Source organism: Maylandia zebra, linkage group LG3, assembly GCF_041146795.1.
Source record: "Maylandia zebra isolate NMK-2024a linkage group LG3, Mzebra_GT3a, whole genome shotgun sequence".
Lineage (NCBI taxonomy): Eukaryota > Metazoa > Chordata > Actinopteri > Cichliformes > Cichlidae > Maylandia > Maylandia zebra.
The window spans coordinates 48356853-48371552 of NC_135169.1; the positions used below are offsets into that span (position 1 = coordinate 48356853).

Genomic DNA, 14700 nt, shown 5'->3' on the forward strand with positions numbered 1-14700 from the left:
GGCATGTATCCTAACACGGACAGCTGTAGCCTCAACTCTGCTAATTGACAGCGTGGAATTTGACCTCTCCTTCACGTTTGTGCTGTTGGTGCCTTTCGGTGTATTTTACTAAAGTGCCTTACAAATAGTCGTACTTGCTGTGTGGTTCACTGTATCCAAGAAGTGTTTTTCAGTGTTCGTGGTTGAAATAGTAATATTTTATTAGATTACATAACACTAATTAGTGGGTATTAACTCAGTGGCTAATTTGTTACGTACACCTGTTCAAATGCTTATTAATACTAGTATCTAATCAGCCAATCATATGGCCATAACTTGATGTGATAAGGTTTGTAGGTTATAATTCAAACAGAGCATGGTTGCTAGTGCCAGGTTTTCTTGCACTGCCAACTCTGGGATTTACAGAGAATTTCCAAAAACTCAAAAATATCCAGTGAGCAGCAATCCTCTGGGTGAAAATATGTTGGTGATGCTGGATGTTACAGCAGTGTACTACTGCTTCAAGCACATAGCTAAGGAACATTAAATCAAATACACACCTGTTTCAACCAAAGTATGTAGAAGAACATCCCAGAATGCACAACATGTTGAACCTTGAACTAGATTGACTATAGTACCAGAGAGACCACAACAGGTGCCATTCCTTTCAAATTGTACAGGTTACCGAAACTATAAATTTCCACGGGGTTACCAAAAATCGAACATTAGAAGACTGGAAAAACATTTCTTGGTCTGAAGAGTCTCGATATCTGATCTGGATGATAAGGTCGTGCTTTCTATCAACAGTTGAGGCTGGTGGTGGTTGTGTAATGACATGGGGGTTATTTTCCAAGTGAGGATTATTTACATACAGCCTACCTGAGTATTGTTCCTGACCATGTCTGGCTTATTATGACCACACTGTGCCAGCTCCTGATGGCTGCTGTCCAAAAGTCTTGTTGCCAGGAAAATAGGAAATAGGTGCAGGGATTTACTGGAATGTGTAAAAGAAATACAGTGTATATGGCAAAAACAGTACAGTACAGTTCTAATGAGGTCAATGTGTGTATTTGGATGTTTGTTTCCTGATCCAGGCGTGTTTTTACTGAATTGACTGTGTATTTGAGATTATTGCCATGCTGAAATATGAAGCTGCTGATGATCAGATGCTTTCCATATGGTCTGCATCACGGATCGAAATCTTCCTGCACTCTCCTGCATTCATAATTCCAGAATTTTCTGCGAGATCATCAACACCATGGCTGAAAAATGCAACCCCCAAACCATAGCAGAGCCTCCAACGTTTTACAGATGGCTGCACACACTTGCTGTTGTACTTCCTTTGTCCATATTGACAATTAATCACTCCATAATATCTGTTGCCAGTGATTTTCAGTGCAGTTGCTGAGTCATTTGGGATACCTTAGCCATTCCTCAAGAATAGCTTTTTGACAGTCGCCTTTCTGCCAAGACCATTTCTAATGAAGTTTTGGCAAACAGTGGATGGATAAACGGATCCGTGTCTGAGGTCCTGTGTCACATCTTTTCTAGATTTTCTTTCTTAAAGACTTGGCTTTTCGATAGCAATCATCTGCTGGAGGTTTTAAGCCTTTAACTTCTTTTTTGGCCCCCAAAAAAGTTGGGTTTCCTCAACTTTTTTGCCTCAAATCTTTCGAAGTCAACTTGTCTGCACAAAAATACAGTTTTATGCCTGTCAGACTGTTTCCTTTGTAGCATTTGTTTTTAGAGTCAACAAAAATGGTAACAAATTATGTGTTTTGGTGACAGGTTACTAGTAAATCTTTTTTTAAAGCCTAAATATAAAATTAATTTATTTAAAATCTCCAGAAAGCCAGGAGAGCTACTGTTAAAAACTGAAAACTCATTGGAAGTAAAGTATAGCAATGAAAGGTGGCGCAAAGAAGATTCACTAGAAAATTATTTTGGTATTTTCTGTTTCTGCCTTGAACCTCGTCCTTCTGGCTAACCACGTGATTTAAATGTGACACTACAGATCTGGTTGCCATCACACACCATTACTGATCATTTAAGATTATAAGTGTGCGCGCCTGTCACCAGGTTTTTTACTATTCTTCTTTGTTCACAAAGAGCTAGAGGAAAGAAAGGTTCAAACACTCCTAAATGGCATCCAGGCAGTGAAGAGAAAGAACACCAAATATAATTGCACAAGAAAAATCACTCAAGTTCAAACATCGTCCACAATTTCACCTGGATGTCTGAACAACAATCATGTTTTTCTCTCATCAAGTTCTCTTTGTCTGTCCTTTGACATGAAAAACACCACAAACACATCACGAGTGTTACATTTTATTTGGTCTTATGTCTTTTTGAGCTTTTTTTCCTTTGTTTTTCTCCACAGGTTAAAACCCATTTTAATAGTCAAGAGAAATAAAAACATTTTCACATAACTGTATACAGAAATAATCCTCTTGTGCACAATAAAAACAGTTGATTAGGCCCAGCCCAGTGCGAGATTTCACAAAAATGCAACAAGAATGAATTTTCAAAGCCCAAGGACTGCAAAACCTCTAACTCGCAGGAGCAGAGAGTTTTGAGAGAGATGTAAAAATGACTGCCAGGGCAATGCAACAGTTGTGTTATCACATCGCCTAGGTTGTAATAAAACACACAATAGACATGGAAATGAATCCAATTACAAAAATAGCAAATAGATACAAAGGCAGAGAGGTGGTTGAGCTTGTCTGCTACCTTAAGGTACTTACAAACATTTCCTCTCCATCTAGCAGTTTTATGCACATAAAAATTCAGTATGGGTGCCCCAAGGGGACATTCGGCTGCAATTTAAGTGTAAGATTTTGCTGCAATGTACATAAGGAAAAGGAAATCGAGCTCTAACAGGCACATTTCTCAAGGCTTTTCAGTAACACAGACAAAGTACTAGGGCTTGCAGAAAAATCAGTTTCGTGCAGATTTGGCCAACTTGGTGAACGGGAACGTAACATTGATCTGTCTCATGTGAAGCACCCATACATCTTAAATACTCCAGTGAAAACCTAGAAAATGCTTTGTTCATATGAAGCAATCAATCCATCATCCTAACGTGGACTGTGTCCCTGACCATCTTGAGAATGAAATAGTTTTAATCCAGTGTGTAAAAAGATGGCCATTTATAAATATCCACATTAACCCCCCTATATATATATATATATATATATATATATATATATATATAAATTTTGTCAATGTCCTCAGCTGGCTGGCAGGAAACTGTCAGAATGCAAAGTCTTTTTCACAGTACTGTGAAGCTGTGAGTGGGAGAGATTTGACCACTGAGTCATGGGGATTTGTACCATCCAAACCGTTTCAAATTGCCTCCCTGGATCGTTTAGAGTTCAGCCATTTAAGCCCAACCATGAGCACTTGAAAGAGACCACCTACTAAATACCCTCGAGCCTTAGTAAAAGACTTTACCGTCTTATATCTGTCTAAGGAGACGTTAATCAGGTTAAGCCTCGCCAGTTTAGTCACCTATATATCCGTTAATATTGATTTTTTTAAAAATGAAGACGTCTTTGTCACTAAACGTGTCAGTGCTCTGCTAAACCTGCAAACATCCGTGAGCAAACATCAGTTCACTGGAACCGACTCGACCCATCAGTTGATATCACCTCTAGCTAGTGCTCAACTTTAACATTCACGCTACTGCGCATCTTGAAATGATTTATGCTTAGCTGTCCTTAATGAATGCATGATGGGGAAAAGGTGACATTTAAGGGGCTTTACCTGTAGGACTACCCCCATGAATCCAGATATACAGTAAGAGATCACATGACTAAGAAAGATCCCAAAAATATCAGCAAATGTTACAGAGAAGGCCATAAATCAATTCACACTTTCTATATTTAAGAGGGACTGTTTACTTAACCAACTCACAAGCAGCACAGAAGCATAATTTACAGGTTGCGCGGCTCCTGTCTGAGGAAGATCACGAGGTAATTGTGTGTCAATAGCAAGACGGAACAACAATCACAACCGCAGGGCTGTTGTTTGCTGTTGAGTAGAGGGAAGGCATGAGTATGTGGGCCTTGGACTTTATAACCTCATAGATAAAGTCTGTGTTTACTTTCTGCACTGAGCGGCAGCTTTCTCCAGGAGCCATCACTGAGGTCTTGAACGTGAACTGGTCTTTCTTTCATTTCTCCTATTCACTGGCTTTTTGTTGTTACTGAAAAAGGGACAGCAGATGGTGACCTTGGATGCACAGGCTAAAAAGAATTAGGAATAATATTCACAGTTTCAGAGCCTGAGCGTTAGCTTACACACCTGGCGGCGCCTGTCACAGACACAGCTTTTGTTCCCGTCCCTATTGGGATGTGCCACACCAGTACAGTCGATGAAAGGTCATATTTGATCATTCTGTCTCGGCCTATTAAGGCCAAACAAAGGCCCAGGCAGGTGTTTCGATTTAATATGAGCCAGATCGAGCAATAATGCGTGTCTGTCACTGACAGCTAGCTGGGGGACAACTAAACAAGGGTGAAAATCAGGCATATTTGTAACATCCACTTAATTGAACACAAACAAGCAAAAGCAGCAAAGGTAAATGGAGTGAAAGCCACTGAAATGGCAGGCCATCTATTTTGTTGTTTCAGAGTGTGCTCTACTGACCTGCCAAGGTAAAATTTCATCAATAAAGCAAATACAACACACGTTCAGCCGTAGTTTTTTTCCATCCGGCCTTATTGAACCATTCTCCAATTTGCCTGGTAACCATGAAGGAGAGAAAACATACTTTAACCGCAGCTGCAGCAATTCTTCACTGGACTTCCTGACTTTCTTCAAGTCGAACAGTGTTCTCTGCCACTGTACGTAATCATTTCAATTCAAGCCTTCAGACTGTTAAATGAGTTTCTTTTTCATGCCAGAAAACAAAACAAAGCTCCCATATTCTCCATTTAGCTTTCTTACTTTAACTAGAACAAAGTGCATTAATAACACTCAGCATTTCCCTCACTGTCACACACTAGTCATAAAAAGACAAAAAGAAGGAACACAAGTAAAGACAATATCAGTTAATATGTCCTAAAGAGTGACCAAAAAAGAGAGTTTATTCCGCAGACTGCTTGGGTGATTTGCTTCATGCCAAAGGTTAGCGTTAGCTATTAGCTACTGACGGCTAAATAGGCTGCTATTTAGTTTGTTTAACCATCTGTGTTATCAGGCTCCACCTAGCTGAGCTCACAGTCTTATCAAAATGAAGACTGAGCAGATAAAACTATTGAAAATTAAAAAGTAAAATAACTTACATTCAGAAATTAATCATTTCAGCAGCTTTTTGTTTTTGTTTTGTTGGCAGCTTTTTGTTTTTTCCGAGCTGAGCAGGAGCAACAAACACAAAAAAGCACTTTTATTTTTTTTCAAACTCGAGTTTAATCACTTCTGTCATTTCTGCAATATGTTAAGGTTTGCCAGATCATTTTATCAAGTGCTTTTTAGTGGTTTTACTTTTTTACTTTATAACCTCTTGCACAATATATTTGACTATAACTAATTTAGGGATTTTCTGGTTTCCTAATTTTGCCTTAAAGATGACAAATATATTAGCACCTGGCACTATTATTTATAAAGCTATTACAGGTGTCTCGGTCTCCCTGAATAGCATTAGTCCCATGGAAGTCTTTGCATGATTACTGCTACAGCTGAATCAATGGTTTAATCAAGGTAAATCAGATAATAAGTATGCATGTAAACACATCTGCTGCTCACAAAGCAGCCAAATTAAACCTGTGAGTGCAAGTGTAACCTGAACAAACACAAAAACAGCACATTCTACTGTTCCTCTTTCACAAAGGGTTTTGTTTTCTTTTTTTAATCTGGTTAATGGCTCTGATTTTTCACCTTTAAAATTTTAAAACAACACCACCACTCACAGGTGGCCTCTTGGCTTGATGAGGGTCAGGGCCTTAGGGGTTCTCCACGGTGCCATCTCATTAGATTTCATTCATGTAATAGCCAGTTGCCATTCAATGATTAGGGGTAATGGTCTGAGCTTGAACTCTGAATGAAGATCATAGACTCTCGTCTGCTCGCTGCCACCGAGCGGCTCAAAGCAGCTCACTGGTGGCCAGATATAGGGCTCGCCTTTAGAGATTTCAGTTCCTTTCTCCCTGTCAGTTTGTACTCGGGGCAGTGATTTGCAATGACGGATGGGGCGATGCCTGAAAGCGCAGAGCATCACAATCAACTCATCAAGACTTTAGTATTGGAGTGCTGGCTGTCAGCTCCAGCAGATAAATGGCAGCTCTGGTTTCTAAATCTGACAGCCAAAACCGAGAATTGGATGTCTTTGTCCACAAAAGGCTTCCTAAAATGTGTCCCTTTTATCCCCTCAGCGAGCTGACTGTACATCTTTCAGATTACACATTATGAACTGAAGTAGGAGTATTTTGTCTATGAATAACAATCCAATTGCAGCCTAAATAATTCATTACCACAAAGGCTTCTAACCACCTCGAGAAATTACGAGCAGGAGTAAAAACATTGTGTCCCAGGTAATAATGTAATCATTTGTGTAAAGCACTGCAGTTATTGAAAATAATATTTTATGTCACTGTACACACACACACACACTTGATGGAGAAGGCCAAATTGTTCTTGTCATCATCGGGGCTGAGAGAAAATTAAAGTCTGGCTCCCAGAGAACGTGCAGACATGACGTGACTGGCAGGTTGAAGTGGATACTTCACACACGGACAATTTATGACAGAAATAACCTGCCAGACGTTTCAATCATCTCGATTTCCTTCATGTTTTTCTTTTTTTTATAGTGTGGGGGCTCGCAGAGCATCTGTTGACAATAACAGCTACCCAAGTGTAATTACTATCAGAAGATAGCTGTCGTGACATTGCGTGTCGACGTGAACAGACAAGGCAATAACTCGTCACTTGTCATGTCTTTAAAATGTCGGTGGGGAGGACAAGAGAGCGGAGAAAGGTGGGGAACGCTGCCGAAGGATAAACTATTTTCTATACTCATGTCCACGTCCAGGTGGTGGCAGGTGAGTTGTTCAATTGGAGAACAGGTTGACATCACGACAAGCACGCTGTCAAACACTGCTTGGGTAAACATGTCAGATTTGGAATGGTGGTGGTCTGTAATGTAATCGCTTTTACTCGAGTGTTCACTGCAGTGGAACTTTGTAACCCTCCAGGTACATACCAACTACACAGTCATCTACATGACAAACTGCAGCCTCGTTAAAATCAGGCTCAAGGATTTAAAAGAAGCCTTTGTCACCTTGTCTAACAGCACTCATATCCTTCTTAACCGATTCATAATCCAATGGGTTGGTACGACTATTTTCTTTTTATTTCCTAATCAGACAATTTGACATTTACGCCCACTTTCCGCAGCAGTTGCCAGATGTGCGGAGGCGTGACAGTAGGCAGCGTTCTGAACTAGGTCTTATTTCCCTTTTTCCTTTTTTAAAATTCCTGATATGACTACCTCCATCTAATTTCAAATCGCAGAAGAGTTAAAATGTGCACTTGTGCATTTTGCCACATCTCTGTGACAGGAGGCTGTTCACTCAATCTAAAAAAATCTGCTATCAAATATAGTATAGAAGACACCCACACGTTAGCAGCTAGCACATTCAAAGAATTAAAAATGAGATCTTTACAAGCTGGCTATAGCTGGTATACACAGTAGAGGACACACGTACACGTTATTGGGCCAAAGAAGAAGACAATACACCTTTCAATTTCAAACCATAATGCCTTGGTAAAATGAGCACTCTCCTGCAAATGGACTCTGTCCTAGAACAAATGCCATCTCTTCTAGCTGCATAGAAACCTGGCTGTGACTGAACTGAACGCTCTGCTGTCAGGACAAAACTGCCCGCAAGAAAAACTTTCCAGATACGAAAGCAGTGAAGGCAGAACAAAATGAAAGGAGCAGAACTATCTCCCAAATCACCTCAGGGGTTAAGATGCAAAAAATAAAAAAATTGAGCTTTGACAGCGAAGATGAAGTCCGGTCAGGAGCTGTAGCCAGTGGCAACAGAGAGACAAAGAAATGGAAGACAGAAAAGGCGGCTCAACCTGTCTTTGAAACTTTATGCAGCTTAAATCTACACATAAGCCGGAGCGGGGCGCAACTCGATATGCGGGGCATTTTTCTAATGTCGGGGCAAATTAATTAACCAAATATCTCAGCGCTTTGTTATGCTCCCTGCTCTTATCGAGAGGCTAATTATCACTATCAGCTTCCTCTGTACGTCAGTGGGATTATTAGGCTAATCACAAAGCTTTTCCCTTTGGAGACAAGGTTTTCACTCTTCGACAGAACAAAGCTGTTATTGTCCTCCAATGACACGGTGACAGCGATGAAGCGAATCAGCGTTTGTACTTGAAATGTTAGAGTAAAGCCATTGTTAACAGGCTCAGAGTTTGTGCCAGGTAGGTGGGTCTCTCAGGTGCTTCCCCTGCACTGGTTTAGTTATGTTGAACCAGTGCTTGAGCTGACTGTCAATTTAAAAAAAAGCAAAAACACACCCTCAAAAGCTGTTGTGCATTGGTAGTCTGGAGCTATTTTGTTGCTGCAATTTTCCCACAACCTGTCTCACACCACTACATTCCTCGGGATGATTTTAGAAAATAAACTAATCCCTGAGAAAGTGTGAACATGTTACATTTAGCATGTACACTTATATACCACAACATTAAAACCACCTAATACTGGGTAGTGCTTCCGATTGCTTTCAAGAGTGCATGCAGAAACATGCACGTTTGCATGCGCTGGGAAGTTAGCAGTGGATCGTTTGGGGCTGGTGGGTTGTTCAGGATTGTTGCGGTCCATTTTGCTAATGCGGGTTTTGATCCGAGTCCAAATCAGAGCCTTCGATTTTTGAGAAGAGGGTTCTTGGTCTGAAACAATGCTAAGGCAGGTGATACGTGTCAAAAAAATCCACACATTTTACAGCAGAAAATAGCAATTTAAAAATATTGTCAGTCTTATTCACTTTCCCTCTCTGAGGCTTTAATGTTGTGGCTGATAGGTGTAGAATGTAATGTAATGATAATGAACCATGAGAAAGTTATTGCTGTAGTGCATTCTGGTGTGCTGAGGCTAAAAACATGATGTTGCCACATCTGTACAGTGAGGTTCTCCCTGTATTCCTGTTATTTTTTTTTTTTTTTTTTTTTTTACCAAAACAAAAACCATTAAATTGGAGGGATGCTGCTGTTCTCACAACGCTAAAAACATCTGCTGAGCCAGGGAATATTGGACATTGCCGATCAAGAAACTTTAGCAGACATTCTGGAGAGTTAGATGAGAACATCAGTAGCACTTTCATTTCAGTGTGGAATCCATGAAGCCAGGTAAACTAAGCAAAAACAAAATTGCTCCTGTCAAAGGTAACAAGTCCATCTAGAACTTTAAGTGTCAATCAGCATTAAATTCGACTGGAAAAGCACCAAGTTCTTCTTAAGTCATCAGCTGGTAGGTTAACAACCACTGAGTGACCAGACGTCACTGCAGAGGGATAAAACAGAAAATGCTTTTTGTGTGGCCTTCACAGATCTCTGGAATGTTTTCCTTGGACTAACTTTTCCATATTGTTCCATGTTAAGCAATCTGCTTTGCGAATGAATGATAATAAGGATGGTTTCAATCTTCACATGTAACTCTCTAGGGAGGGGGGAAAATGAAGCATCTGGCTCATATTTACTCAGACATTAAATTTTGGTACATGAAGAAACTCAGAATCATGGGTTGTGAGACTGATAACGCCTACAAATTAAGCAGACTTTTTTTGTAAAGTACTTTAAAACACTTTTAAAGTACTTTGTTGAACCTCTTATAGGTGGCGGTGATTAGACAGTATTTCTAACAAAATCTGAGAACCATATGTTCAAATACTCTGTGTGATTGTGTCAGTTTGCTCTGTGTTGTTCTGTTCTGGCACTTTGAGGAGGTAAAAACAATGCATTTGCAAACAGCCTTCGTCCCAGGACTTACACAGTCACAGTGGCATTCTTTGGCATATGACGGGAATGCGGAGGGCACCCCTGTCTTGTTTCCTGTGCTGTGTCGCCTGCCAGCCTGAATGAATCTGCCAATTCCTGGCATTTCCCACAGAATGTGACTGGAATGTTATCTGCTTCCAAGTGGAATGCCTGGGTCACGGTTTCATCTCGGATTTCTTGAGCGACCTAGTATCCACTCAGAGTGCTTTCTCCCATAATGCAACACGCAGACGCAGTTTAAAAAAAAACCCCAGTAAGCTTTCCTTGAACAATGAGTCTAGACATACATGCAGACGATATTTTTCTTACACTGCAATGCTAAGCTGATTTGCAAATTTAAGCCAGATTCGTAGCATCTTCCCTACACACCAGATTAACCATTCAAAGAGCCTTGAAAAGATATATATTAAAAACACTTCACGAAATAAGGCACTCCAATTTTCCATTGTCCTGAAGGCGTTCAGTCTGCAGAGAGGTAGAGGCAGATGAAGCTGTGCAAGTCGCCTTATCCACCTCTGCATTGTCACAATGCTTCAAAGGTAAGGGGAGATGAAAGCAGTTGATATGAGCAGTCTGATAGAATCTGAAGATGGGGCTAGTGATCTGTATCCTGCTCCTTCAAAGGGATAGAGAAACAGAGGAAAAAAGAGAGAGAATGAAATGGGCACCAGCTATTGGTTCACAGGCAGCTATCCCACAATTCATTGTACCACCTTTCACTGGCTTTCTGGTTTCCAAAGCAGCAGGCTGGTGTATAAATAAGACCTGTGATGATTGGTGCTCCCAAAGGGGAAAACCTCCCTTGGTAGGATGAGTCATGAGTGTGCATGTTTTTTTTAATTTTTTATATAACATCCGAATCCTTGTTCCGAAGTAGGACATAGTAGTGGAAACGGTCCTGGACTGTGCTCCTGCAATCAAATCCAGGCTCATATCATTGAGAATAAACCCCTTGTCGGGGCAAGGCTGGATTCAGAACCTGTCGTCTTTGAGTTGCGTCGGGGACTTGAATGGCTTGAGCCCCAGTATCCTGCGGGGGTGAGCCCTCTCTTTGGTGCCATCCAGAGGCTTGTTGCAGGCCCCGCAGCCAAAGTCAATAAGGGCCGAGTCAGCTGAGTTAATGGGTGCTATACGGAACGAGGGCAGTGTGGGAGAGCCGTTGGCAGAACATGGGGCAGAACGCGATGTGGGAAAGGGAGCTGAGAAGGGGTCAAAGGGTGAGGCACCATCCGAACCACTTGACGGATCAGCCTTGAGGGCAAAGGGGTCGCAGTCAGGAGAGGGGAAAGGGTCACAGTTGGTGAAGGGGTTGGTGGGTGACGGCTGATAGCTCAGTAAGTTGCTTTCTGAGCGGTGTGGGCTGCGCCCACCACCTGAGTTTCCACCACCTGCTGAGATAAAGCTCCAAGGGTCGATGCGGGGGCGGATGGGAGATGGGCGGGGCCGAGGAATGACGCTGACCTCCAGGCGGCGTGTTTTGGGGCTCCAGAGCGCAGGGTTGGGGTGGAGAGCCTTGTCATCAAAGTCCTGTGTGTCTTGGCACAAAGGCAGGTCTAAAACTGAAAAGCACATAAAAGGAAAGAAAAACATTAACGAGGCACTGAAAGACAGTATCTGTCCGAAAAACACTGGAAACATTTCAAAACACTGTTTTTTGTCAAGTATATGTAAGGTGAATATAATGTGGTGGGGTGTGCAATTTCAACTGTTTGCAACTGGAGTACAACATTTTGACAAGGTGCTAAAAATTCCAAGTGCACAGCAAGCTGCTGGCGACGATTCGTCGCTGAGCGCCTGACACTTTTTCAAGTCATTCAGAGTTCATAAGCAGTCAGTACAACACTGTGCTCATTACTGTCCCAGTGGACCCCAACCAACAACACACTTCCTTCACTGTTTGTACAAGTGCTGAACAACAAGTGAGCAGAAGTTAATGCTTGGAGGAACATTTTGTTCACTGTAGGTCTACCAGTTAAGAAACAATCAGTAGCAAGACCCACTTCAAGAAGGATTTTGACATTACCTCTGTGGATACTCAGTATCGTAGCAACCAGTGTCTCAACTGAAAAAATATTGTTGCAAATCTCTCTGAAAGCTCTGATTTTTCAGAAGAGATGGCAAAACTAAAAACCTTTTGGACCCCGTTGGACAGAGGCCCTAACTTAAGATGACCCTGCTGACATCATGAGCGTTAGTGAATTGAGGAAGTTGCCATTTCCTCATGCGGAGCTGTACTCTCCTTAATGGCTTAACCTTTTCACAAATACACAATATGAGAAAAAGGCTTCATATTCAACATATTAAACATCTTCATCATTTTGTCTTCAACTGTCTTGGTAGAAAAGTTTAATTGTTAATCTGCAAATGACTCTCAGAGTACTGCAGAACTGCCCCAGTGCGCTCTCAAACACTCCTCTCCAACCAAACTCTGCCAAACTGTGTGTGATGAAAGTGATCCAAACAGTAATATGAAATCGGTACATTACTGTTCCAAGAAGAAATGGAACAATTACCAGCACAGAATGCTGATGCAATTAGTTTAAATTAAGTATAACATAGTACAATGTAGCTCTTTGACAAAGCAGCAACAATGGCAAGCAGAGAGTGTAAATTAGTACCGACAAGAACATTAAACTCAGTATAAATCAGTCTGAATGAACATTTGCTAGTTCCAAATGTGATGTGTCTGCCAAATGGCATTATTTACATCAACAGCAACTCTCCAAGGCTGCTAAGCTATTCAGCTGACAAGAAAAGAGCAATCAAGAGTCACATGAGAGCAGGAACAAAAGTAAAGAAAAAAGCAGAGGAAGGAATCCTCTGAATTTGTCTCTTTCACATGCACATTCTCCGCCAATAACCTTGTGGCAGTGTGTCTATGCATCTGAGCCTGAGTCATTACAGCCAATAAACATAATAAGATGTTTAGCTAAAACACTCGCTGTTTAATTATGTGTGGCTTTTTAGCCGGATATAACGGGCGCACATGTTTCGGGAGATCATGGCTGTTAGCAACGGAGCAGGCGAGGCTCGTCTGCTCAGTACCTGCGGGTAGAGCTGGGGAAAAAAACCTCTCTGTGGAGAATCCAAGGCTTTGTGACTCAATCGGACCATATATAGAGTGTGAAATGTTACCCAGGGGCACTCTTAAAGCCTTCCTGAAGCCCACTCGCTCACAGAACAACCAATGCTCATGCCTCCGTCATTACAGATCTGAAGTGTGTCAATGTGTTTCTGATGCATATTAGCCTTCGGAGGGATAAAACAAAACGTGACTATACTGTAAAATTAAAACGCTGATTAAACACAAAGAATTCATTTAAACACAAACCACGACACGTTTCATAATGAAGGATACTAATGCTAACTACCGGCACTACTGGCCAAGCCTGAGAAGCGATGCTGAACTTCAGCCAAATTCCCCAATCTACCCGAGCCAGTGAGGTCAAGAATAGATTAGTGGGAATTTTGAATGTGCTGCGACCTCAGCTGTGATGCCTCATGTTTCCCATTCATCTAAAGAAAACTGTCTGTCTTGGAAAGGGGTGGGCAACAAGAGAGGACTGGACGGTAGCTTTGCTTCGCAAGTATTAGCAGTGAAGGATGAAGGGCCAGCTGTTACCTGAGATATGCAAATAGGCAGAAGAGAAAGCTTTGATGTAAATGAAAAAGCTCATACAGCACTGAAGCCTCTGTTGTGCCAGAAAGATCTTGCTAAAGAAAAAATAAAAAGGCACAATAATTCTAAGGAACTGTGAGGGAACATTGTAATGCTGAGGCGGTACATTATTCAAGGCAAAGGCTGGATCAGAATTGCAGGGTGTCCTGTAGACACACTCTGAGGAATGCAGATGAATTATACAGCTAAATTAAAACAACAAACAAATTATTTTACCAATCTGGAGACGACACTGCTTTAAAAACTGCACTTTTATCAAGCAAAAATATGTACAAGATGCAATTTGCTTCCTACATGACCCATAATGAAGCTTTAACGTAAGGTCAATATGGGAGTAATCACATAATGTGTTCGGCTACTTTTCTGTTTACATGTCTAACACTTTCCCACACTGTCCATCTGATTACTGACATCATTACTCGAGTCCAATCATCTTCTCGCCTGCCTTCTTGGAACCAATCAGCCTGGTTTAAATCTGTGCTCTTGGTCATCCTCCCTTTCAGACTGTCTCCTCCCCATCTCCACCTCAGAAACCTCGGCCAGAGCTCTGCTTAAGCCTCAGTCTTCATCTTCACCACCATCAGTGTCTAGACTCTGGGGGGTCCTGTCCTAAATCCTATCACTCCTGGGATTCTATTCTGCCATGATGGGTCATCGGAGTCTAATTGCCAAATAATTAATTTCTCTCTCCCAATAAATTACGTTCAGTTCTTCCAAGTTATCTCTTCTTATTGAAAAGCAACTTAAAGAAGACCAATTATGCTTTTCTGTATTTTCTGAATATGTATAACATTATGACTAGGGATGGGTACCGATTTCACGGTAGTAATCAGACCGAAAAGCTTTATTTATGCTTTATTTCTGTGCTTTTTTTTCCCTGAGATGTCATACACTTTGGATTCTAGCCAATCATTTTACCTTTCCGAGGATAGTAGGCGGGCCCAGGTACGTACGCTCTTTTAGAGAAGAGCTACAGATTAAAAATGCCCAAGGCGAAGCGATCAATGTCTGGCTGTACTTCACAGCAA

The 14700-nt window shown here is 41.4% G+C and overlaps 1 protein-coding gene across 1 annotated transcript in view; it reads right to left on the reverse strand.

Annotated features, from left to right (window-relative positions):
* Positions 1-2293: 2293 nt before the first annotated feature.
* LOC101463885 (mitogen-activated protein kinase kinase kinase 11) overlaps positions 2294-14700 on the reverse strand; it is a 52540-nt gene continuing 40133 nt past the window's right edge. Inside the window, exon 10 of the mRNA XM_004567084.3 lies at positions 2294-11552. Within this exon, the coding sequence (XP_004567141.1) occupies positions 10966-11552 (587 nt within the window). The 3' untranslated portion in view covers positions 2294-10965. The remainder of the gene's footprint in view (positions 11553-14700) is intronic.